General features: G+C 42.1%; 1 protein-coding gene across 1 annotated transcript; it reads right to left on the bottom strand.

The window, feature by feature from the left end:
• Positions 1-3,074: 3,074 nt before the first annotated feature.
• STEEP1 (STING1 ER exit protein 1) lies at positions 3,075-25,477 on the bottom strand. The gene is made up of 7 exons (XM_077889202.1): positions 25,245-25,477; positions 22,355-22,472; positions 8,603-8,644; positions 5,948-6,086; positions 5,312-5,401; positions 4,629-4,721; positions 3,075-3,438 (listed from the first exon to the last, which is right to left on the bottom strand). The coding sequence occupies exons 1-7, from the start codon at positions 25,366-25,368 to the stop codon at positions 3,376-3,378; spliced, it is 669 nt and encodes a 222-aa protein (XP_077745328.1). The 5' UTR covers positions 25,369-25,477; the 3' UTR covers positions 3,075-3,375.
• Between the last annotated feature and the right edge of the window lie 1,027 nt (positions 25,478-26,504).

Below are 26,504 nucleotides of genomic sequence, written 5' to 3'. Positions count from 1 at the left end.
CAAACTCAGGGTCGGAAGTGTTGAAGGTAAGAGCACTTCAGATCCCCAACCACAAGATCAGGCTGGGTCAGAAAGAAGACAGGCAGTAAGAGAATGGCAATACTGGGGGAAAACAGGAGGATCGAAGTTCTGTGAAGTACAGAAGCAGGTTTAGTTCACCCTAAGTGATGTTTTTTGTTTTCCTGGAGGAATATCAAACACTAAAAGCTCAAATGTAATGGACTGTGCTTTGTTAGAACTGAGTAAGAAGATGGAGTAGTCAGGTAAAGAAGCAGCAGAATAAAACATCAAGGAAATTAAGAAAGGAAGCTTTTTCCTTGAGAAAAGGAGGTGGTCCACAAGTGATAAGGATTACAAAGTGGTGGAGACAAGCTAGTTTTTAAAAAGCTTTTCAATTCCTCTTATGCAGTAGAATTACACTTTCAAATGTCACCATTATTACAGTGGAAAATTTTTACATTTTACTCTTTCATTACAGTTTGACAATCTGCAAAAACAAACACAAAAGAAAGCAGGCTAAGACTCTCCAAAATTTCAATATGGCTCTTTATAGTAACATTAAAACACTGTATTTGCTGCTAATATCCTATAAGAAAATAGAGACTAGAGAAACCATGTCATATCATTTTAGTAAGTATTTCAATATGAAAGAAAACATTGAGGAGCACATCTTTATTTGGTGCTAATGACACACTGATTTACAGTCTTAAAGATGAAACAAAATGCGTAATCTGAACCAGATGTCAAAATGGGTTTAGGGTCAGTAGCTAAGGACAAATAGTTCAGAAAATATGTGCAAGGGTAACGACACAATTGCTACAAGGAGACCTCTATGTGTCTTTATTTATTTTTTTTTCTATGTGTCTTTATATCGCATTTTACTTGGTTTCTCAAAATGAAATTGCTATCCACTCTCAATAATAGATTTAAAAAAAAATCCCGTAAGACGGCAGCCCGGGTGGCTCAGTAGTTTAGTGCCGCCTTCAGCCCAGGGTGTGATCCTGGAGACCCAGGCTCGAGTCCCACGTTGGGCTCCCTGCATGGGGCCTGCTTCTCCCTCTGCCCGTGTCTCTGCCTCTCTCTCTCTCTCTGTGTCTCTGATGAATAAATAAATAAAATCTTTAAAAAAAATCCCATAAGAGTAGCAATTTAGCCTAGTTCTATAGTCAGATTTCTGGCTTGATCACTTCCTGGCTATGGGATCTTGGGAAATTTACACTCTTAGAGCCTCAGATACTCATTTATAAAATGAAAATGAGAACAGTTATATCTGTCTCATAGTACTGTCATCTTGTTTAAGATAATACCCATAAAGCACTTTCCATAGCATGTGACACATAGTAAATACCCACTAGAAAGTATTATTATCATCAGTAAACTACTACTATTTTTTATTATAAGTACTAATAAAATTATCACCCTTCAAATCTAAAAACAAACAAAACAGGTTTAGTGAACTATGAGCATGATAATAGCAATGTTAGGAGGTTGTGATGACAAAATAGAATTCTGGATTTCTAGAATTTTGGATTTCAGAGACTCTGGGCATGGCAGCCAGGCTGTAGTCACAGGAGTTTGTGACTAAAGTGGTGTGAAGGTAAAGGTCACTGTTTAGGGGTGAGGTTAAGGAATTGTAAGGAGATTATGGTTGGCTCTCCATATAATGTCAAAGTATCTTTCAGAATGAGGATAGGAAATGAGATGGAGAGGAAGACTCGGTTGCAAAGACCTCACTGGATGCAGGGGAATAACTTGGGAAGATGGTAACACAGCCCCACCCAGGATTTCCCAGGATCCCTGCCGCCCTTCTTTCTCCCAGTTCTCGCTAGCTCACATCTACTCCCCTACGCTAAATGAGGAAAAAAAAAACAAAGAAAAATGCCCAATTATTTCCCAACAGCACCTCACATATAGGTCCTGGGCGACTGCTAAGTGCAACCCATTGTGGAGAATACAAGGAGGTTAAAATCCTCTTCCAGCTGCAGCAGCTTGCAATAAAGTGAACAGATAAAAACATGTATGTAACACTACATATTGCTGTCTCTGAAACAGCATGATGTTAAATTTTTTATTTTTAAAAGATTGTATTTATTTGAGAGAGAGAGAACATGAGCGGTGGGGCGGGGCCAAGGAAGAGGTAGAAGCAGGCTCCCTGCTGAGCAGAGAGCCCAACTTGGGGCTCACTCCTCAGGATCATGACCTGAGCTAAAGGCAGATGCTTATCCGACTGAGCCACCCAGGCATCTCTAAATATTTAAATATACAACACTCCTCTACAAATAGCAAATGTGAAATACCAGACAGCCAGTAGATACTCTCAGTATCGGTTCTTACTGTCTCTCTCCTATACCCATGTACGGAAGCAGTACTCTTCTGAGCTGCTCACTGAGATGGTACTTACTTCGGTGGCTTACTGAGACCCCGTTTTCATTTACGATCTGAGCTGCTCTCCCCCACCCCTCATTCCAATTGGGCTGTTCCTTAAGTACGAAGTCTGATAAGGAGTAAGTCACCTATTGCTTTAACACTTGAAATAGAGGAAGCAAGGCTATGCTTTCAGGGATCATTTCTGTAATTTGTTACCAGGGAAGTTTCTCTGAACATGAAGTGAAGGAAGCTTTATGTAGATTCTGGCTTTTTGTAGATTTTTTTTCTGACAGCAGAGAGATTCAAACCATAGCCAATTCCTGCCAGTCTAATAATAGAGTCACTTAAAAGAATCAGAATTGCTGCAACTTTAAATATAATCCATGATACTTTTCTCTGTGGCACATCATAATGCTTTTTTAAAACATCTTTAAACATTATATTAACTGTGAAGAAGGAAGGAGAATGGCTACTTTAGAAACTAGAGACACGGGATCCCTGGGTGGCGCAGCGGTTTGGCGCCTGCCTTTGGCCCAGGGCGCGATCCTGGAGACCCGGGATCGAATCCCACGTCGGGTTCCCGGTGCATGGAGCCTGCTTCTCCCTCTGCCTGTGTCTCTGCCTCTCTCTCTCTCTCTGTGACTATCATAAATAAATAAAAAAAAAAAAAAAAAAAAAAAAATTTAAAAAAAAAAAAAAAAAGAAACTAGAGACACTCCAGCACTGATGTATTCATAGAGTTTCTACATAGCTGAAGAAGTTTGCATGAAACAGATAAAAAATAGTACAGAAGACCTATATACAGAAAGATTTAGAAAACCCATCTCTAGAAAGCAGGTCAGATAGACTCAAAGACCTCACCGAAGGTAGGAGGAATCAATGGGAAGCAATGTAAAGCCTTCTGCTGGGGCAAAAAGGTGGGCACCAGTCCATGGAGTCGAGACAAAGTTCTTTTTCCTCCTTATCTAAATGCTTGCCACCGGTTGGGGTTGAGAGAAAGGTCCTGATTCACTTGAACTGGTTGTCAATCAAGGTCCCCTTCATTTTTGCTTTCTTGGCTTCTAGTTCAGCCTGGAAAGGAAGACAAATATATGCCCCGGTAGGTGACACAAAATTCTTACTTTCCTTCCTTATTCTAACTGCCCAAACACCATCCTTTGGGTGCATTTAGTACAGAAACTTGGAACGGTGGTTGTCAAATCATTATGAATCTCTAGCAACTGCTTTCCAACCTGATATAATAGTCCACACCGAAAATGATGGGGTATGCATGGGGAGATGGAGTAAGTACGAAAGGCTGTGGTCAAAGGTGATCAGTGTGGGGCCCCTACATACCCCAGGTCCCTCAACGGGCTGAGGAAATCAGTATTGTGGTATACCAGTATCCCATTCCTGGATGAACAGGAAGAGAAACACGGTTCTAGAACAGTGTTACTTCAGGTTGTACAGTCCCTGAACTGTTTGTTACTGGCTCATGCAAGATATGTAAAATTGAGAGTCAGCACTTAGAAACTTCTATAGTAATTTGACAGAGCAATAATAAAATAAAATAATTGGAGTAATTGAGGCAAATTCCTTTTTACTGCACTTTATAAATGACAGATCTATTCTTGACAGATTGAAAATTTTTAAAAAGAGGAAAGCCCTGGTCCTTCATCTCAGAAAATCTGATAAGCGCTGCTCTAGACCACCATGGCAAGGTAATGTAGCTCCCAAGGCCCACCACCACTGTCACCAAAAAATCCTCCACAGTCATTCTAGAATGAACTGGTCCACCCTTAAGGCACCAATGCAGTGATGTCTGATTTTAAAGAAATATTATAAGCACATCATCATCAAGAAAACACAACTTGCAGGCACCATCAAACATAAGTGCGCATGCTCTATGATGAGCCTGTGAACGGCACAGAAACTTGGGGTGGTACCTGGGCTTTAAACAGCAATGAAGGCCCTGTCCTGGTAATGCCAATGTAGCACTACTGTATGCCCTCACATCGGAAGAGTGTCATGAAGCCCGATCTTGAACTCCTGACCTTGGACCACAGGCAGCAGATTAAAGTATCATTCTGGTCAGGGCTAGCTAACGAGTATTGTAACTTAGGGCCTGAACCCTGTGCTCACTAGAGCGGGGTACACCAACAGTTGGAGTCCAGGTGGCAGCCAACTACACCAGTAACCCCCGATAGACTTCCTCCAGGATTTGCCTGGCTGTTGGAGGGCCTTTCAGGCTAAGACATCCATGCTGCCCCCACGCCACTCACCAGCTCTTGCAGCCGCCTTTTGCTCATGCCTTTGCGCTCCAGCTGTTTTTCAATCACCTTGGCATTCTGTGCATACGAGTCGGCAACTTCTCTCTGGGGGGGGGAAAGAAGCACCCCTGAGCTGACAGTACTGATGAGTAACAGAGACTGCAAGTAGCCATTTATACTACTCGGGTCTCAAAATTTTTACTGAAATGGACTCTGTTCCCTTTAAACTCTTCAGCTTTTCAATAATCCAAGAGAGCTCAGGTTTCAGCCAAAAGCATTTGAAAAAGAACAGATAACATCTCTCTGTAAACCTCATTATACTTAAGTACCATAAAGGTAATTGCTACCACTGCTGAGGAGAGCCTCGTAAACCACTCAAGCTGGACTGGAAGGGACCTGAAACTGCTGAGTCCGATAGGTTTCAAACTGAAGAGGGATGAGAGATTTGCCCTCTGAAAGCATCTCAGAACACAGTATGAAAATACTAGTCCAACTCCCTGGTTGGCATTTTACAGATGTCCTTGAGATCTAGGGAAACAGGACCTGGCCCGGTGTCCTCTAGTCTCTTCCCAGCTGAGTGAGGCCTATGAGCAAAGTTTCTAATTATTTTGCCACTTGAATGGGCTGGCTTTAGAATCCCCTTCCCTTCCAGGTCCTCCCCCCAACCCAGCTTCCTTGAGAACAGAAGCACTCACAGCCTCAATTTCCTCTTCTTCCTCATCAATGGTAGACACCGTGACGGAGCTGAACTTGCCCATGTCTTTCGTCCGTTTGGTCATCATCACCTGGAGTCACAGGAGGAAGAATCAGTCTCACTCTCTGCAAGAGGCTCTGTGAGCCGTGCACACATGCATGCATGTAGTGTGTGCATGGCAACACACATGCACATGCCTGACTACAGTGGGAGGAGGTTGGGGGTGGTGACACACCTCTCTGGGACAGACTGGTCTATCTAAAAAGGCCAATGGGTTTTTTTTTTTCCTATTTGGATTATATTTTTTAACATTTGCCATCAAGGCTTTTAAGAGTATACTTAAAAATGAGCCTGATTCTTTCGTCTTAACTGTCCACACTGAAAAAACAAGACATTTCAAAGAAAACCAATGTGAATCAAAACCATACAATTTCTAATGTTACTCATGGGACAGCTATAAGAAAGAGAAAAGAACACATAATGGATGTTACACTGAACATCTGCTTACACATAAAAATGTCATTCTCTTAATTAAGAATTCATCCATAAAGGGCACTTTCTCATTATAATCTTATTTAAAAATGTAGGGCAATCTGTAGATTTGTGGCTATATTAACCAGTCTCCTTCAATAATTACCTTCTTAGGAGGCTCTTGTTTCTGAGTATAGATATTCGTTTTGCCAAAACCCTGGCCAAACTTGACCACTGCTCCATCCACAATGAAGGTCACGGGGGCATTCTTCGGCTGGGACTGATAGAAGAGTGGCAGTCCACACCTGCAAAGAGCAGAGTGTGAATCTCTGGGAAGTTCAGAATACAAATCTCCAAAACATGGATTCACAAAGTGCATCTACTTCATAAGAATCACTGAGGAATCACTTTAACAAGTAAGAATTTGTTAAAATTGCTGCTCAGATTCTCAGGTCCCTCCCTCAGAAGATCCTGATTCAGCAAATCTGGGAGCTGAGGCCTGGGAATCCGTCATTTTCCTTAGCATCTCAAGTGATTCTTATCATTAGACAAGCTTGGGAAATGCTAGTTCCTGCTACTGATTGCTTTCAAGTTAAAACTGCTGCCATTCTGGGGCACCTGGATGGTCTGGTTGGGACAGCATGTGACTCTGGATTGTGGGGTTGTGAGTTCGAGCCCCATGTTGGGTGGAGAGATTACTTAAAAAATATTTTAGAATAATATAAGCTTCTAAAAATATATATTTAAAAAACTGCTGGAGTGCCTGGGTGGTACATCCAATCCTTGGCTCAGGTTATGATCTCAGGGTCATGGGATCGGGCTCCATGTCAGGCTCCACACTCAACAAGGAGTCTGCTTGGGCTCCTCTCTCTTGCTCTAATAAGTAGATATATCTTTAGGGAAAAAAAACTGCTGCCATTCTTCCAAGAAGTAACTGGTGTAAAGGTTTTGTCTAGTTTTGTTTGGGTTTTTAGTGTCAAGAGGGAGTGTAAAGGCCCCACTGCAGTGGTCAGCAAACTAATCTGTGGAGTAATTGTTACCGTCATACTTTCTTTGGTTGGTCAGTTTTATTATACTTTGTCAGGTACATGAGGTAGACTCATTAGACATGATAAAATGGAGGGGGGGGGGGTGAGGTGCCTGGATGGTTCAGTGGGTGGAGTGACTCTTGATCTTAGAGTTGTGGGCTCGAGCCCCATGTTGGGTGCAGACATTACTTAATAAACAAAATCTTTAAAAAAAAAGACATAAAACTAAGTAATAAGTTTCTCTAGTGTGGCTGGGAACTAAAAGGCCTTCTTAGCCATTTCCAGGCCTTGATTCTCCTAGCCTGAGCCTTCTGTAAGCCAAGATGTAACTATCGTTCCATCAACAAGATTAAACTTACTGTGGTTTTAGTATTCTCACTATTAATAGCCTAAAGCTCAAAATGTATATATAGCTTTAAAGAAGAGTCTCTAAAGTTCTTGGGTCTGTGGTCCTATAATAGGCTTTATAAATAAATCTGGATTACATTACACTATGTTCCATTCACCATATGACCCAGCAATTCCACCCCAAGAGAAAATGCATATCCCCACCAAGATTTAAACTGGAATGTTCATAGCAGCTTTATTTAGAATAGTCCAAACCGTTAACAACTCAAATGCTCTTCTATGGGTGAAAAGTGAAACTGGCACCATAGAATACTACTCAGCTATAAAGAAGAACAAACTATTAATAAACATAACAACTTGGGGGCGCCTCAGTGGCTCAAGTAGTTAAGCATCTGCCTTCAGCTCAGGCCATGATCTCAGGGTCCTAGGACGGAGCCTAGCTCAGGCTCCTTGCTCAGCAGAGAATCTGCTTCTCTCCTTCTCTCCTCCTCCCTACCGTGCATTCTCTCTCTCAAATAAATAAAATCTTTTTAAAAAATATAACAACTTGGATGAAACCCAGAAGCATTATGCTGAGTGAAAAACAGCAATGTAAAAGATACATATTGTATGTAATAGAACACATGTTGCAGAATTCAGGAAACATTCTTAGAAAAGGCAAAATCATAGTTGTAGAAGGCAGATCAGTGGCTGCCAGAGAGGGGGAAAGAAGGGGACTGACTGCAAGCAAAGGGCATATAGGGGACTGGAAACGTCCTGTAGGACAGGTGGTGGCAGTGGTAGTGTTACAGGACTGCATACTTCTGTCAAAACTTATCAGATTGTATGCTTAAGAAGGGCAAATTTTGGGGGCACCTGGCTGACTCCGTCGGTATAGCATATGACACTGGGTCTTGGGGTTGTGAGTTCAAGCCCTACACTGGGCATAGAGATTATTTAAGAAAAAAAAAAAAAAAAGAAGGGTGGCTCGCCTGGGTGGCTCAGTGGTTGAGCACCTGCCTTTGGCCCAGGGCGTGATCCTGGGGACCCGGGGTCAAGTCCTGCATCGGGCTCCCTGCACAGAGCCTGCTTCTCCCTCTACCTATGTCTCTGCCTCTCTCTCTCTCTCTCTCTCTCTCTCTCTCTCTCTCCCCTTGTGTCTCTTATGAATAAATAAATAAATAAAATCTTTAAAAAAAGAAGGGCAAATTTTATATATAAATTATATCTCCATTTTAAAAATGACACTATGTTAAAAAAAAATTCTGTGACCAGCTGGTCAGAGATGTGATTTTGACTAGTCTGTCCAAGGAGCATATTGGTATTTGTGAAGTTGAAGTTCAAAGGCAGTTGAGATTATAAGGATAAAGATACAACAGAGGATTGTATCCACATAATTCTTTTCCAAACACATTACTGTCTCTACTTTCTTATGCTTGGAAACCACCACGCTGTTAAACACTTACTTTGCACACTTCTTCCTGTACTGTCGTTCAATCCCTTCAGGCCTGTACAGAAAATGGAATAAAAAAAACAGATATGAACAAATCTCATAACCTACCTATCCTCACTACCTCATTTCTTCATATGCTAAAAGGGCCTTTCAAAAGTTTGCATTTCCTAGATCAACCAGTTAGTTAGTTAAACCTGTTATTAATTTTAAAACATTCCTGCCTCCCACGCATTTCCTGAGCCCCTAATATGGGTCAAGCATCATCCTGACACAGGAGGGGAGGAGCAGGAGCTATAGTCATAGCAGCGGGCAGGGTCATGGTGATAAGAATAACAACAATAATAATACTAGCAACCACGTATAGAGCTTTTACTATGTGCCAGAAGCTGTGCCCAAGTATATATATATCAAGTCAGTTAAGTCCTATATCAACCCTGTGAGGTAGTCCTATTACCACTCCCATTTTATAGATGAAGGCTCCCTAAGTACAAACCAATCACATGATTTGTCCCAGGTCAGAATAGGTTGAATTCAAGCTGAGGCCGGCAAGCTTAAGAGCCCTTAAGGCTGCCTTCATAAGCAACTCTTCCACCCACCCAGATGCTTAACAGAAACCTGGACTCATCTTTGATTATTCTCTTTCCCTCATTTCCCACACCCAGTCCATCAGCAAATCCTGTGGATTTTTATCTCCAAAAAGATCTCAAACCTGTCTGCTTTGCTTCCCTTCCAGCCACTATTATCGCCCAGGCCACCAGTAGTTCTTCCTTGGACGACTGTCACAGCTTCCAGACTGGTCTCACTTCCCCTCCCCTTATTTGTTTCAATTTTTTAATAGGTAAAATGTATAGGGACACCTGGGTGGCTCAGCAGTTAGGCGTCTGCCTTTGGTCCAGGGTGTGATCCTGGGGTCCCAGGATCAAGTCCCACATTGGGCTCCCTGCATGGAGCCTGTTTCTCCCTCTGTCTAGGTCTCTGCCTCTCTCTCTGTGCCTCTCATGAATAAATAAAATCTTTTAAAAATTTTAAAAAATAAAATCTATACATAGTACATAAAAAAAGAGTACAAAGAAAAGTAAATACCCTCCCCACCCACCCTTCACCCACCCAGGGGTGGGTGCCTCTCTTCCCTGGAGGCAAATATTCTTTCTGGTTTCTTCTGTTCCTCCCAGAGACAGTTGATGATACAAGCAAAGAATCCTTATTGATATATAAAGAAAATATACTTTATTTCTTTTCCTTTTTAGACAAATGTTGCATACCTTATATTGTTCTCTACTTTTTTTAAGCTTTATTTTTTTTATAAATTTATTTTTTATTGGTGTTCAACTTGCCAACATATAGAAAAACACCCAGTGCTCATCCCATCAAGTGCCCCCCTCAGTGCCCGTCACCCAGTCACCCCCACCCCACGCCCACCTCCCCTTCCACCACCCCTAGTTCGTTTCCCAGAGTTAGGAGTCTCTCATGTTCTGTCTCCCTTTCTGATATATTTCCCACTCATTTTTTCTCCTTTCCCCTTTATTCCCTTTCACTATTTTTTATATTCCCCAAATGAATGAGACCATATGTTTGTCCTCCTCCGATTGACTTATTGTTCTCTACTTCTTTATTTACTTAAAAATGTGTCCTGGTTAGAAAATATTTATGCAACTCTTCCTTACCAATTGACACAGGAGGTGCCTCATTCTTCATAAGGGCTGCATTGTATTCCTTTGTGTGGATGAACTGAAATGTCTTTTTACCTGTTGGATAAATTCCTAGAAGTGTATCCACTTTAAATTCTGATAAATACTGCCAAATGACTCTCTAGGGAAGCTGAACCGATTTACATTCCCACCACCAATGTGAGAGTTCCTGTTTTTCTCCAGTCTCACCAACACAGTATGTTATTAAAATGCATGACTGCCAATCTGGCACGTGAAAACTATGCTCTCATATTTGCATTTCTTATTTTAAGAAGTGAAGTTAGGCATCTTTTCATGTTTTATAGGCATTTGTGTTTTCTTTTTGGGGGTGAACTGTCAGTTTCTATCTTTCGCATTTTGAGTTGCCTTTTTACTTTAATTAAGGAGACTTTCAAATATTGACGGGCCATACAAATATTTCTTCCTCAGTTTGACATTTGTCTTTGACTAGCCCCCACCATGTGGAAATTTTAGAATTTTGTGCAGTCAAATCAATAGTAAGTGCATGCGAGCATGTGTGTGATATTCATTTAGGCCTTCCCTATTCTAAATTCATAGCTAACATACAAACTTTAACTGCTATTCTAGAATCTGCCTCCACTACTGTTTCACTCCAAACCATTCTTTAAACATATGCAAGAGTGGCTTCCTAAGACACCTAGAATAAAATCCAGACTCCTTACCATGGCCTACCAGGCACCAACTGAGCATGTAACTGGTCCCCCTTCCCCGTTTTATCTCACAGATGCCCTCTTTACCTTCCTATGAACAAGCCACACCAGGCTTCTGTTCTTTGAACAAACAAGTGGTTTCCTACCTCTGACCTTTCACATATACTCTTTTCTCTCTTCCTGGAATGCTCTTCTCACTTCTTTCCGATTCTCATTTTTGGGGTCTCAGTTCGAATACCACCTAGTCATAGAGACCTTCTCTAACCAACTTTTCAAAGAGGTTTTCATGAGATTCTCTGTATGAGCCCTTTGTTTCACTCACAGGACTTCCCATAATCATAATTACTTTATTTTTCTGTTATCCCATTGGACTGTAAGGTCCATGGGATCAGAGATTAGCAGAGATCATGCCTGTCTAACTACTCTATCCCCAGAGCAAAGTACTAGAAAGAAAACAGACATGCAATAAACATTGGTTTAAAGAATTCAGTTTAGTGAGGAAAATTAAATGGAGGTTAAGTTCTTTTTTTTAGAAGACTTTATTTATAAAAAAAATTTTAAAAATAAAAAATAAATAAATAAAGACTATTCATGAGAGATACAGAGAGAGAGGCAGAGACACAGGCAGAGGGAGAAGCAGGCTCCATGCAGGGAGTCCGATGTGGGACTCAGTCCCAGGACCCCGGGATCATGACCTGAGTCAAAGGCAGATGCTCAACCACTGAGCCACCCAGGCATCCCTGGAGGTAAGTTCTTAAATAGAAAAATGTATACTGTGTAATGGGAACACAGAGGTGGAAGCACCAAGCCTATGTGAAGCAGTCATGGAAGGCTTCATGAGGAGGTGACTGAAAGTCAACAGTCCTGGGCAGTGGGTGGCTCAGTCAGTTCAGCATCTGCCTTCAGCTTAGGTCATGATCCCAGGGTCCTGGGATCAAGCATCTGGCTCCCTGCTCACCGGGGAGCCTACTTCTCCCTCTCCCTCTACCCCTTTCCCCTGCTTGTGTGTGTGCTCTCTCTCAAATGGATAAAATCTTAAAAAAAAAAAGAGAGAAAGAAAGAAAGCCAACAGTCCTGATAGAAACTAATATTTCAAGCAGTGGGACTACTATGTGCAAAGCCAAAATATCACAGCATATTTAGGGAGTTACAAATAGTCTAATGTTATTAGGACTTTAAAAACTCAAGAGAGTATTACTGGTCTGACAGACATAAAAAGATGTGTAAGATTATACTACGAATGACAGTACGGCAACAAATTAGGTAAGCTAGATGAAATGGACAAACTCCTGGAACAATAGAATAACCCAAACTACCAAAAGTCACTGGAAAAGGAACAGAAAATCTGAACAGACTATCCCATGTAAAGAGATTTAATTAGTAATCAAAAAACTGCACAAAGGAAAGCCCAGGACAAGTGGCTTCACTGGTGAAATCTACTAAAAGAATTAATATCAACGCTTCACAAACTTTTCAAAAGAGGAGGAAACACTTCCCAGCTCATTGTAGAAAGCCAGTATTATTTTGATAGGAAAATCAGACAAAGGTTGGGGATCCTTAGGTGGTGGCTCAGCAGTTTAGCGTCTGCCTTCGGCCCAGGGCGTGATCCTGGAGTCCCGGGATCGAGTCCCACATCAGGCTCCCTGCATGGAGCCTGCTTCTCCCTCTGCCTGTGTCTCTGCCTCTGTGTGTGTGTGTGTGTGGGTCTCTCGTGAATAAATAAATAAATAAATCTAAAAAAATAATAATAAAAGAAAAAAAGAAACCCTACAGAACACACAAACATACATACAATTAGCACTAATAAACAAGTTTAGCAAGGTTGCAGGTTACAAAATCAATATATATAAAAATTAATGGTAGTACTATATACTAAAAATGAATAAAAAATAAAGTTAAGAAAATAATTCCAGTTACAATAACATCAAAAAGAATAAAATACTTAGGAAAAATTTAACAAAATAAGTGCAAGATTTGTGCACTATAAAACATTGCTGAAAGAAATTAAAGAACACCCAAGTAAATGGAATGATATCTCATGTCCGTGGATTGAAGATTTAACATTATTAAGATAGCTATACTCCCTAAATGAATCTATAGTTTCACTACAAATTCAAGCTGTATTTTTTTTTTTTTTCAGAAACTGACAACCTGATCCTAAACTTCTCATGTAATTGCAGGGAATCCAGAATAGCCAAAACAATCTTGAAAAAGTACAAAGTTTGAGGACTCACATTTGCTGATTTCAAAACCACAAAAGCCACAGTAATCAAGACAGGGTGGTACTGACATAAAGATAGAGCAATAGAATGGAACTGAGAGTCTACAATAAATCCATACATATATGGTTAATTTATTTTTAACAAGGGTACCAAGACTATTCAAAGGAGAAAGGACAGGCTTTCAATAAATGGTACTGGAAAAATTGGATATCCACATGTACAAAGATGAATTTATTAGATCATCTAAAGAAATTAACTCAAAAAAAGTTTAACTAGGGGATCCCTGAGTGGCTCAGTGGTTTAGTGCCTGCCTTCGGCCCAGGGTGTGATCCTGGAGTCCTGGGATCGAGTCCCACATCAGGCTCCCTGCATGGAGCCTGCTTCTCCTTCTGCCTATGTCTCTGCCTCTCTCTGTGTCTCTCATGAATAAAAAAATAAAATCTTTAAAAAAAAAAGTTTAACTCAAAATGGATGAAAGACTTAAACTAAGAATTAAAAATATAAAACCTGGGACACCTGGGTGGCTCAGGAGGTTGAGCATCTGCCTTTGGCTTAGGGCGTGATCGAGTCCCACATCGGGCTCCCTGTGAGGAGCCTGCTTCTCTCTCTGCTTGTGTCTCTGCCTCTCTCTGTCTCTAATGAATAAATAAATAAAATCTTTTTAAAAAACCCTATAAAACCCCTACAAGAAAATGTAGGCACATACCCTCAAGACTTTGAATTAGGCAATGGTTTCTTAGATAACACTCCTAAAGCACAAGACAAAAAAATAATAAATGGGACTTGATTAAATTAAGGGCTTTTATGCGGGGATCCCTGGGTGGGTCAGTGGTTTGGTGCCTGCCTTTGGCCCAGGGCGCAATCCTGGAGTCCCGGGATCGAGTCCCACGTCGGGCTCCCGGCATGGAGCCTGCTTCTCCCTCCTCCTGTGTCTCTGCCTCTCTCTCTCTCTGTGTCTATCATGAATGAATGAATGAATGAATAAATAAATAAATAAATAAATAAATAAATCTTTAAAAATAAATAAATAAAGACTTTTATGCTTCTAAGAATATTAGCAAAATACGATGAAAAGGGATTCCACAGAATGGAAGAAAATATTTGCAAATCATATATCTGATACCAGGTTTGAATCCATAATATGTAAAGAATTCCTACAACTCAACAATTAAAAGAACAAATATGCCAATTAAAAAATGGGCAAAGAATTTAAATAGACATGTTTCTAAGGAAGATATACAAATGGCCAAAAGGTACATGAGAAGATGCTCAAAAAAAAAAAAAGAAGATGCTTAACATCATTAGCCAGCAGGAAAATACAAATCAAAACCACAATGAGGGCTCAGCAGTTTAGTGCCACCTTTAGCCCAGGGCCTTATCCTGGAGACCTGGGATCGAGTCCCATGTTGGGTTCCTTGTGTGGAGCCTGCTTCTCCCTCTGCCTCTGTCTCTCTCTCTCTGTGTGTCTCTCATGAATAAATAAATAAAATCTTTAAAAGAAAATCACAATGAGATACTACTTCATTGTGGTACCCTAGCTTCACACTAAGATAGCTATCATCAAAAAGATAGATAACAATTATTGGTGAGAATGTAGAGCAATTGGAACCCTCATACATTACTGATGAGAATGCAATCACTTTTGAAAATATTATACAAGTTCTTCAAAAGGTTAAACATAGGGCAGCCCTAGTGGCTCAGCGGTTTAGCGCTGCCTTCAGTCCAGGGCGTGATCCTCGAGACCTGGGATCAAATCCCACGTTGGGTTCCCTGCATGGAGCCTGCTCCTCCCTCTGTGTCTCTGCCCTTCTTTCTTTCTCTTTCTCTTTCTCTCTCTCTTGTGAATAAATAAAATATTTTTAAAAAGGTTAAACATAGAGTTACCATATGACCCAGTAATTCATAAGTATACACCCATGAGAACCAAAAACATGTTCCCACAAAATCCTGTACACGCTTACAGCAACATTACCCATAATGGTAAAAAAAAAAAAAAAAAAAATCTAAAAATTTAAAAAAGGGAACAGTCCAGTGCCCATCAACTGATGAATGAATAAACATGTGATATGTTCATACAATGGAATGTCATTCAGCCACAAAAAAGAATAAAGTACTGAGTCATTGTATATCATGGATGAACCCTGAAAACATGCTAAGTTAAAGATACTAGACACAAAAAGCTACAACATTTATGGTTCCTTTTTAGTCAAGTGTCTAGAATAGGCAAACACACAGATTAATGGTTGCCAGGGACTGGGTGAAGAGGAAATGGGGGAGTGAATATTAATAGGTACAAGGTCTGTTTTAGGGCAGTGATGAAAATGCTCTGGAATTGGTGATGATAGTTGCACAACCTTGTGAATATACTAAAACCACTGAATTGTACACTTTAAAATGGTAAGTTTTATGATATATGACTTACCCTCAACTAAAAATACTACATCTCTGAGGGTGGAGCTGAGACATTAGGACTTTTAAAAAACTACCCCAGATGGTACTAACACACCCAGGGTTGAGAGTCATTTCACAAAGGTGTATATGAAGAGTAGAATTGCTGAGGAATAGATTGTGTGCATCTTTAGCTACACAATAATGCCAAAGGACTTTCCAAAGTCATTGTAACTATTTATGGTCCTTCTACTACTGCAGAGACTCCTACCTGCTCTTTGACAACACATGGGTATTATTTTCCCAGCTGAGGGATAAAGAAACTGGGACCCGTAAAGGTTAAGTGACTTGCTCAAGGTCACAAAGTAGTGCTGCTTGGAATAGAACTCCAAAGTCTGTGCTCTCCACTATCTTTAACATTCCGCCCCTCCACTTACAAGTATCGCTTATGTCAAATGTGCAGTGACTCACTAACATCATGCAACTAGGGCCCTAGCACGATTTATGGTTCTGTGTAACTTCTGGTTCCTACTGGGACTCTAAATTCAACCTCAGCCTGAAGAGAGAGATTCACTATACAACAGACTTCTAGAATCCTGAAGTCAGCCAATCTCATAAGCTTGAGCTTTTAAAACACAGGATTTCAAATATAGGGGACTATATAATTCTCACTGAGTTAATTTTCAAATACCAATTCCAAATGGGATTTTGTCAAGTTTACAAAAATGTATCTATTCAAACTATGTGCCAAGAATCAAACAAGATATATGAAGGGTTTTGAAAGTATAAGGCAGGATTCTTGCTCTCAAAAAGTTCATCTTGGGCAGCCCCGGTGGCTTAGCAGTTTAGTGCCACCTTCAGCCCAGGGCGTGATCCTGGAAACCCAGGATCAAGTCCCACGTTGGGCTCCCTGCATGGAGCCTGCTTCTCCCTCTGCCTGTCTGTCTCTCTCTCTCTGTGTCTCTGTCTCTAATAAATAAAATCTTTAAATAAAGTTCACCTTGATACCAAGATGCTAATATAAGTGAGACTTGATATTTAACTGATATAAGGAAGTAATTAATATGAGCTAGATCTCTGCACTAAATGACCTTGGTTTTCTTTCCTACCCTTAATCTCTAGGAATATGTGAGGGAGAGAAGGCCCAAAACAAAACATTCTCCTGGTTGTGGCAGTCTCTAAGATGGCCCCCAATATTCCCTGCACCCTGGTACTGATACCCTGCATAGTCCCCTTCCAAAACGAACAGAGCTGACCTGTAATACCAATAGGACACTGCAGAAATGATGGTGCATGACTTCTGAGTCTTAGTCACAAAATATATCATGGCTTCCACCTTGCTCTCTCTTGGATTACTCATGCTATGGGAGGCTAGCTGCCACTACACAAGGATATTCAAGTGGCCCTATGGAAGATCATTGTGGTGAAGAACTGAGGTTAGCACTCAGCTGCCAACCATGTAAGTTCCACCTTGGAGGTGGAACCCCCAGCCCTAATCAAGACTTCAAAATGACCATACCCATGGTTGACCTTTTAATCAAGCCTCATGAAGGGACAGGAACCGCCCAGCTAAACTGCTGTTGAATTGCTGACCCACGGATACCATATGAGGTGATAAATGTTGTTGTTTTTTAAAAAAAAAAAAACACATCAAGGGGCACCTGGCTGGCTCATTTGGTAGAGCAAACGACTCTTGATCTCAGGGTCATGACTTTAAGCCCCACTTTGAGCGTAGAGCTTACTTAAAAAATAAAAAGAAAAAAAAATCAAGAAGTACCAGGAGATGAGGATGAACAGGCAGGCCAAGGTGAAATCATAGAGAGCCTTCAGACTTTCATTTTACCCTGCTAACCATTATTTCTAATAATGTACTCCACCATAACTCCTAAATGAAACTGGATAGGGGAAGGGGAGGAGTCCTTAAATGGTTGGGCTCGACTCTTCCCCAAACACAGCAGCTTTCCGCTTATGTATACTTCTGGACAAGCACTTCATTTGAAGAAAGGATTCATTGTCTAAAGATGTTTGAAAGCACTGCTGTAGGTGATGAAGAGTCACTAAAAGATATGCAGTAGGAGACCGATGTAACGTGCATTTGAGACTACTCAGGCAGTAGACAACATACTGGAGGAGAATAAAATGAGAGGCAAAAAGACCAGGTAAGAGGCCACTTCAACAGCCCAAGCAAGCGATGGTAGGTACTGGAATGATGGCATTGCAGCAGGGCTAAACAGAAGGAGGTAACCACAAGAGAGATTAGAAGGTAGAGTCAACAGGACATGGTGAGCGACTGGATGTGTGCATGGGATGGTGGGGTTGGGGATGGACCAGACAAAAGGAGGACTGGTTTGCAGATTCCAGCTTGGGCCACTGCACGAATGGAGGTGTCATCACAGGAGGAGAAGGAAGGGGGATCCCTGGGTGGCTCAGTGGTTTGGCGCCTGCCTTTGGCCCGGGGCGCGATCCTGGAGTCCCGGGATCGAGTCCCACATTGGGTTCCCTGCATGGAGCCTGCTTCTCCCTCTGCCTCTTTCTTTCTCTTTCTCTCTCTCTCTCTTTCTAAGTCTATCATGAATGAACAAATAAATCTTTTTTTTAAAAAAAAAAAAGGAGGAGAAGGAAGGAACTATGTTTGGCTGATAGTTAGAGACCTGTCTGCAGTGGCTTCAACACAATGGTTTGTTCTCCTATAAAAGACATCCAGAAGGGGGAGCGCTCAGGGTTGTGAGATCAAGCCCTACATGGGCTCCATGATGGGCATGGTGCCTCCTTGGGACACACTCTGTTTCTTAAAAAAAAAAAAAAAAAAAAAAAATTGTGGTTTATGGCAGTGACTGGGACCTAATAATGACAGTGATAGAGAAAGCTCTGCAATTCTTGTGGCCTTTCCTTCCTAGTTCCAGGATGGCTGCTGGTGTTCCAATTATGTCCATTTTCCCAAAAAGCAGGAAGGAATAAGAATAGAAGAGTAAAAAGGCCTTTCCTCAGAAGCCCTACCTAACAACTTTGACTTCTATCCCTTTTACTTGGCAAAAGTGAAGTCACATTCAGAATCTTAAGGGTTTTTTTTTTGGGGGGGGGGGGGGCGCTGGAATATATATCCTAACTTTGCAGACACCAGTATATAGGTGGGTATAAAAGAAGAGTGTCACAGTGGTACCAGGTCAGCTAAACTGCAGTATTTCCCATATTAGAGAAATGATGAGCTTGGCCTTAGTCATGTTGGATCTGAGATAGAACATCAGGTGAAGAGGCAGAGGAAACAGATCTACAGTTTTGGGTATGGGAGAGAAATGTAGGCAGATCTAGATTTTATGAGTCATCAGCATATAAGTGTAACTGATGCCATGAAAGATCATGAGAACGTCCAAGGAGAGTATAAAGAGAGAGGGGATAAAATCAAGGTCAAAGCCCTGGGAAATACCAACATTTAATGGGCTCACAGAATCCAGAAGACTGAGAAAGCCAAAACATTGGGAGAATCTCAAGAGCAGCTTCACAGAAATCAAGGAAGGAGAGCATCAAAGGAGGCATGATACAGAGATACAGACAGAAAAGCACTGGGTTTACAACCATGGGACTGGTGGATGGGAAAGAGGGCTGGGGGAACAAGAGTGTCAAAAGAGAGGAACTTTAAAAAAAAGAAGAGAGGAACTTCAGAATGGAAGACTTGGAGGTGGACAGTAATAGGTTCCAGGGCATACGTACTCTTTTTTTTTTTTTTTTTTTTAAGTAGGTTCCACGCATGGAGCCCAACGTGGAGCTCGAACTCATGACCCTGAGACCAAGACCTGCGCCAAGATCAAGAGTCGGGCATTCAACTGACTAAGCCACCCAGGCGTCCCTTGGCTCCAGGGCATATGGCAGGCAGACTGCTTCATGTTTAGCAACCAGTGCTCTCAAATACAGCAGGCTAAAGAGGAAGAGCAGGCTGAAATTCCACCCTGGCCAGCAGGGGAATGCACTAGAGTGGGCCACTGGAAAGACTGCTCGTGATTAGAGCAGGAACTATGTCAACTAAAGGGGAAGCTAACCCTGCCTTGTTGGTAAACTCTAAGAACTCTCCGGCCAGGGGCACCTGGGTGGCTCAGTGGTTGAGCATCTGCCATTGGCTCAGGTTGTGATCCCGGGGTCCTGGGATTGAGTCCCGCATCAGGCTCCCTGTGGGGAGCCTGCTTCTCCCTCTGCTTATGTCTCTGCCTCTCTCTGTGTCTCTCATGAATAAATAAATAAGTCTTTAAAAAAAAAAAAACTCTCTGGCCCAACGGAGTCACTTGGCCAGAGGCCACAAGCCTGGGCAATACCTAAGGCTCAGTCCCAAAGCTGGCTCACTTCTAGGACCAAGTTGGTTGGATTCCAGGGTTCCTACTTCAGCTTAAGGCCACTCCGTTTTCTGGCTTAGAGGTGAGGGCACCTACCTTTCAGTGCCACAGGGACCTGTGGCCTGGCTGTGTTGTTAGATCAGTTTCTGTATTTTTTTAAACATTTTATTTATTTATTTATTTATTTAAGAGAGAGTATGTGTGCATGCAGAAGCAGGGGGAGGGACAGAGAAGCAGACTCCCCCCTGAGCAGGGATCCTGATGCAGGGCTCAATCCGAGGACCATGAGATCATGACCAGAGCTGAAGGCAGATGCTCAACCAACTAAGCCACCGAGGTGCCCTTAGATCAGTTTCTGTATTAAGTGAATAATATACATCCATTCAATATATACTAATACTGTTACACATTGCTATATGTAATTATGATATACATATTAAATACATAATATCTTAGTGATCTCAAAGACAGTGCGCAATTTTCAAAATCAGAAAACTAAGTAAGGGTTAATGAAGGGAGAAAAAACACAAGACAACAGGTTTTAGATTGAACATCTTACTTGTAAACTTCCTATGTATCATAATGAAGGGTTTCCCCATGTATCCCAAAGGATATTCCTTTGTAGATTTCATCAAATTTTATGATCTGGTTGTATTATCAGCCTAAAGTTGTATCTTGTATATAACCAACTTTCTCTTCTGCTGCACAATTCTAGAAGCCTAGTTGTCAAAATGGTGCTCAAGGCCTGATTTGCTATTGAATGTCACCTAGCGGTACTTCTGATTCTTTTCTTTAGTATGGGTTGACAAGAGTTTGGTTTCTTAACATAGTACCATGTCAGCCTGTGGCTTTTCCCAGCTCAATAGTAGAATACAAGCTCCATACAGGCAGGGTTCTTTGCTTGTTTACTGGTTGTACTGGGTTGGATGGTATCCCTTAAAGCCATGTCCTTCCAGGAACCTCAGAATGTGACCTTATTTGGAAAGAGGGTCGTTGCAGATATAATTAGTTATGATGAGGTCATGTAGATAGGCAGAATGTGCCCTTAATCCACTGTGAGTGGTGTCCCTATAAAAAGAAAAGAAGAAAAACAGAAACAGGGAGAAGGCCAAGTAATGATACAGAGACCTTAATGTTGCATCTACAAAAGCCAAGAAATGCCAAGGACTGCTGGCAACCACCAGAACTAGGAAGGGTCAAGGAAGGATCCTCCCCTAAAATCTTCAGAGAGACCATGGGCCTGACAACACCTTCATTTCAGACTTCTAGCCTCCAGAAACGTGAGACGATTTCTGTTGTTTTAAGCCACCTAGTTTGTGGTACTTTGTTACAGGGGCCCTACCAAACGAATCCACTGGCACATCGTAGGCTTCTAGGACAGTACCTGGCACAGAGAAGGAGCTCAGGAAATGAAATGTACATGAGGGAATGTATGGACTTTTTAATTCCCTACAACCGACTTCTCTGTGGCATCAGGCACCTGTTGATGACCACTCTCCCCAGAAATACGCACTTCCTGATACTCTCTCTTCCTGTTTCCCACATGGCCAGGTTCCAAGTACTCTGTCTGCTTTTTAAATGCCAACGTTTCCCAGGACTATATCTTCAGTCCACTCTCTTCTTGCTCCATGCTCCACATAATGTTAGGCCTTTCCAGGTTTCAATTCCTTATCTCAACCAAGGACTCCCAAATCTAAAACAGATCTAGACATGTCAGTCCCCTGCTTAAAAGAGAGAGATGTCTCTCACTGGCAGGTAAGGTCCAAACTCATCTACTTTGGCATTTCACTCTGTCCCCGTCTCAGGATGCATGAACCCCTTCCTATAAAGTAACCCAGGCTATAGTCACCAAGGACCATTCAAATTTCCCAAGCACACCATAAATGCTCCTTTCAATGCTTCCATATTCCCTCCATCTGGGATGCTCCTCAGCCCCCTTCATCTGCTTAGTGAGATCCTAGTTCAAGGCCAAACTCAAATGCCATCATCTTTTGGTGCTTTTCCTGACCACCACTCAGGAGAATGACCCACTCCCACCTGTTCTCCTGTAGCTTTCTGCTCACCACACCAGCACTTTATCATATCACAACAGGTGGCCGGTCCCCCCCACAAAGCCATGGGCTCTTTAATGGTAAAGGCAGCACCTTATTCATCTCCACAGAGGCAGTCTCTAGCTGAGTACCTGGCACATGGCATGCTCCAAGAGATCACAGGCTGAATAAACTCATTCTACTTGGGAAAAAACCCCACCAAATTACAGCTCTCAAATAGCAACAGAATCACATCACAACAGCATTTTAACAGAGCACAGCAAAGGTACTGCTGCATTAACAGAAGGTAGAGAGCTAACACAAACATCGAAGGGCTGGGCCCATAAGGAAGACCTGGTTAGCACGAGGTAGGGTACTTATATTCTGCACAACCTGACCAAAACACATCAAGGAAATCCTAGACAGAGGGCATCGACCTCTTACCTCCGAAGATACATGGTCTCCTCATCTTCTGTGTTACAAAACTTGTGGGCATGTTTGGCAGCATCAATCACACGGGACCGATCCCGGGGCCTCATGGGCAATTTCTCTAACTGACAGTCTGAAGAAATGGAGAAAGATTCGGTCACTAGAGCCACTGAAAAATACCCTGGGGCAGTTGCAAGTGTTCAGTGGGGCCCTCGGCATTGTAACTTTTTACTAAAATTACTGTGCTTGTTGAAGCCTATTATTCAATTCCCCAACTGAAAATAACTTGGTGTCAGAAGATCTGGAGCTCTGTGACCATCTTGCCATCCTTGGCAAATTACTTCCTTTGTTTTTTTTTTTTCCCTTAAAGGATAATAAGTAGGTGACAATATCTCAAAAATCCTTTCCAGCACTGCGAGTTTGCTATGAGTGTTTCTGTGATTGTGGTATGCTTAGTTTGTGTTCTAATGCCTGAGAACCAGACAATCAAGCATCCGGAAATCCCTAAGAGGAAAGCATTGGGAAAAGTGGTTAAGTGCTTAGAAAAGGAGAAAGAGAGGGTCAGTGATGTGCTACATGTGGTATGCAAATGACCTCAACCAGCTCGAAGAGTGTCAACCTGAAAACAATAAAAACATACAGGAAATAAATGAGGAGCATTTAAAAAGCAGATGGAAATTGATATAATGCAAATTAAGTACCCACAGGGTTACAGGGAAGTGATCACAGTGATTCGAGATTAATAGAGGAGAAGGAGGGGGAGTTAGAGAGCACCAGGCAGTTCGCATGTTCATTAATCTTCACAATGACCTGCTACAGTAGACATTTTGTATTCCTAATATAGAAATGAGGGAATTCGGACACCTGGGTGGCTCAGTGGGCTAAGCATCTGCCTTCGGCTCAGGTTACGATCCCAGGGTCCTGGGATTGAGCCCAGGCATCAGGCTCCCCGCTGAGCTTCTCCCTCTCCCTCTGCCTGCTGCTCCCCCACCCTCCACCGCCGCTTGTGCTCTCTCAGTCTCTGTCAAATAAATAAATTTCTAAAAAGAGATTTTTTAAAAAATAGAAATGAGCGTATTGAGGCTTCCTTGCCACACACTTACTAAAAACACCAAGAATTCAGGTTCAACTCTACGTAATCAAAAGAGAACTCATTTACACAACAAAGATGCGAGGGCATTCTCCATACCAGGTGCAGTGTACCAGGTGCAGTTCAAACACGGTGCTGGGGATTCAGCAAAGGGCAAAGCAAAGTCCCTGCCCTGATGAAGTTTACATTCTAGTGGAAGAGGCAGAAAATTTAACAACAAAAATTATATAACATGACCTTGGATAATGATAAGTGCTAATAAAAAAATTAGCAGGATATTAAAGAGGATGGACAGCAATCCCAGAGAGTCATAAGTGCTACCAAGAAAAATCCGGCAGGGTAAGAGAACAAAGAGTAACAAGGGTGCCATTTTAGATAGTCAGGGAAAAGCTTTCTAAGGAAAGGACATTTCAGCAGGGACCTGAATGAAATAAGGAAGCACCAAGGGAAGAGGTTCGAGGCAGGAAAAAATACCAATCCCAAAGGCCCTCAGGGTAGAACATTTTGACACAATGAAGAAAAATCAAGAAGGCTACTGTAACTGGAGTGCAGTGAGCCAGAAGAGTGTTAGGAGGTGAAGTCGGAGAGGTAGCTGAGAATCTGATCATGCAGGGTCTAGGTATGGACTTTGGTTTTACAGGAAGACACCAGTTTGGAACAGGATTCTGGTTGTGGTGTGGAAAACAGACCACTAGAGACAAAGAGTGGAGAGTAAGAGACTGTGGCAATTCCAGGTGAGGGACAATGGTGGCTTAGAGTAGAGTGGCAGAAATGGAAGTGGTAAGTAGTAGTCAGATTCTGGATAGATTTTCAAGGAAGTACTGGCAAAATGTGTTGATGGATTGGATGTGTGTAAGGTAAGAGAAGTCATGATTGATTCTGAGATCCTGGTGAATAGTGGTACCACTGATTGCACTAGGGTGGAACAGTGGAGAACTGGACTTAGGAGATCATGAAGTCGATTTGAACACGATCGCTTTAAGAGACCCATTAGACATCCAAGTGAAGACATGGATGCTGGAGTTTGTTAGGGAGTACGGACTGCGAAGAGGTGAGAGGACTGAGCCCTAGAACATTGCAATGCCTAAAAATCAGAGTCAGAAAAGGAGCTAGATAGTGACCAGGGGCAAAATCAAAGTAGGAGGAAAATCAAGAGTGGAGTCTTGGAAGCAAATGAAAAAAAAATGTTTTAAGAAGGCTGGAACCATCATCTCTATCAAATGACAATGAGAAGAGGACTAAAATGAGCATTGATAATTGACCACTGAGACTACTAACAGGTTCCGTTACTGACCTTGACAAATATGGTTTAGATGGTGAGTGGGGAAGGGAAGCCTGCCTGAAGTGTAAACAGGGAATGAGAAGTGAGGATGCAGAGACAGCCAATACAGGCAACTCTTTTTAGAAATGTTGCTATAAAAGAAGCAATGAAATGGGGTAACAGCTGGACAAGGATGTAGGATCAAGGGAGGGTTTTATTCTCGTTTAAGAGCTATGACAGCATCTCAGCATCCAGCAGAAAAGTTACAAAGGTTCTGAAGGCGGAATGGGAGGAAAGGAAAATAAACAGTTTATTTTTTCTGCAGAAGGAATTTAGTTTTGAGGGAAGTCTGGATACATTCACAAGGTTAAACAGAAAAACGGAATAGCTGCCCCGGAGTGGGGGCAGGGATGTGTAGCGAGGATTTCGGCGGAGCGGCAAAGCCCACCAATCTTTAAAGAGACGCGCCTCCCAGATCCCAGCCAGAGAAAATCCACCCTGGAGACCCCGAAGTTTGGCTTCTTGCAGGCGCCCTCGGGTTCCCGACTACTCACCCAGCACCAGGACCATCTGGCCACACAAGCAGTAGTAGACGTGGAGGGGCTTCTCGCCGTCGTCATACTCCTCCCGGTCCCTGGTGTCGGAGCACACTACCGACCGGGACACTACTTTAGGCATAGTTCGGGGGAGAAGCACAAAAACTCAAGGCCAAAAAATTGTGGTCGCGCAGAAATGACGGCAGAGACACGCGTCGAGCCCTTTCCCAGCCGCAACGCTGGTCACGTGTCAGTAGGAGTCCGGGGGACTTCCGGGCAGTACCATTAGGCCGGGATGCGCGGGGGGGTCCTCAGCCTCTCAGAACCTCCTTTGCTTTGGCCTGAGTTAGCTGGGACGGCTTTACTTGGGACGCCCTTAGTACTACTTCAATTATTCACGTGTATTTCTGTACACGTACGTATATGCAGACACATAAAACCAGGTAGAACAAAGAACTGCATTTACACGTTATAGGCATAATACACGTTTTAGGTGTGCCTCTAAATATGATTTTGATTTTATTTTTATTTTTATTTTTATTTTTATTTTTATTTATTTATTTATTTTTTTTATGATTTTGATTTTAATGGCTGTATTCTGGATGAGTCCCTGATGAAGTAGAGGTATTTTTAAACTTGAGGTAGAATTCATATAACATGAAGTTCATCCTTAAAAGGGTATAATGCCATGGTTTTTAGTATATTCACAAAGTTGTGGGACCATCACCACTATCTAATTCTAGAACATTGGGCAGCCCTGGTGGCTCAGCGGTTGAGTGTCTGCCTTCAGCCCAGGGTGTGATCCCGGGGTTCTGGGATCGAGTCCGGTGTCGGGCTCCCTGTATGGAGCCTGCTTCTCCCTCTGCCTGTGTCTCTCTTTGTGTCTTTCATGAATAAGTAAATAAAATCTTTAAAAAAAAATTCCAGAACATTTTCATCATCCCCAAAAGAAATCCCATATAGTTAACAGTCACTGCCCACTTTTTCCCAGCCCCTGGCAATCAATAATCTACTTTTCATCTCTATGGAGTTGCCTCTTCTGGACATTTCATTCGAATGAAATCATATAGAATGTGCCATTTGGTGTCTGGCTTCTTAGCATAATGTTTTCAAGGTTTGTCCATGTTGTAGTGTGAATGGGTAAAAAAATAGTAATGAATCAATAAAAAGGAACTTCATTCTTTTTCATGGCTATCCCACATTTTGCTTATTTTTTTAAGATTTTATTATTATTTATTTATTCATGAGACACAGAGAGGTTGAGACACAGGCAGAGGG

This window comes from Canis aureus, chromosome X, assembly GCF_053574225.1.
Source record: "Canis aureus isolate CA01 chromosome X, VMU_Caureus_v.1.0, whole genome shotgun sequence".
NCBI lineage: Eukaryota > Metazoa > Chordata > Mammalia > Carnivora > Canidae > Canis > Canis aureus.
The sequence above is the reverse complement of the archived record's forward strand: the minus strand, read 5'-3'. Positions and strand labels throughout refer to the sequence as shown.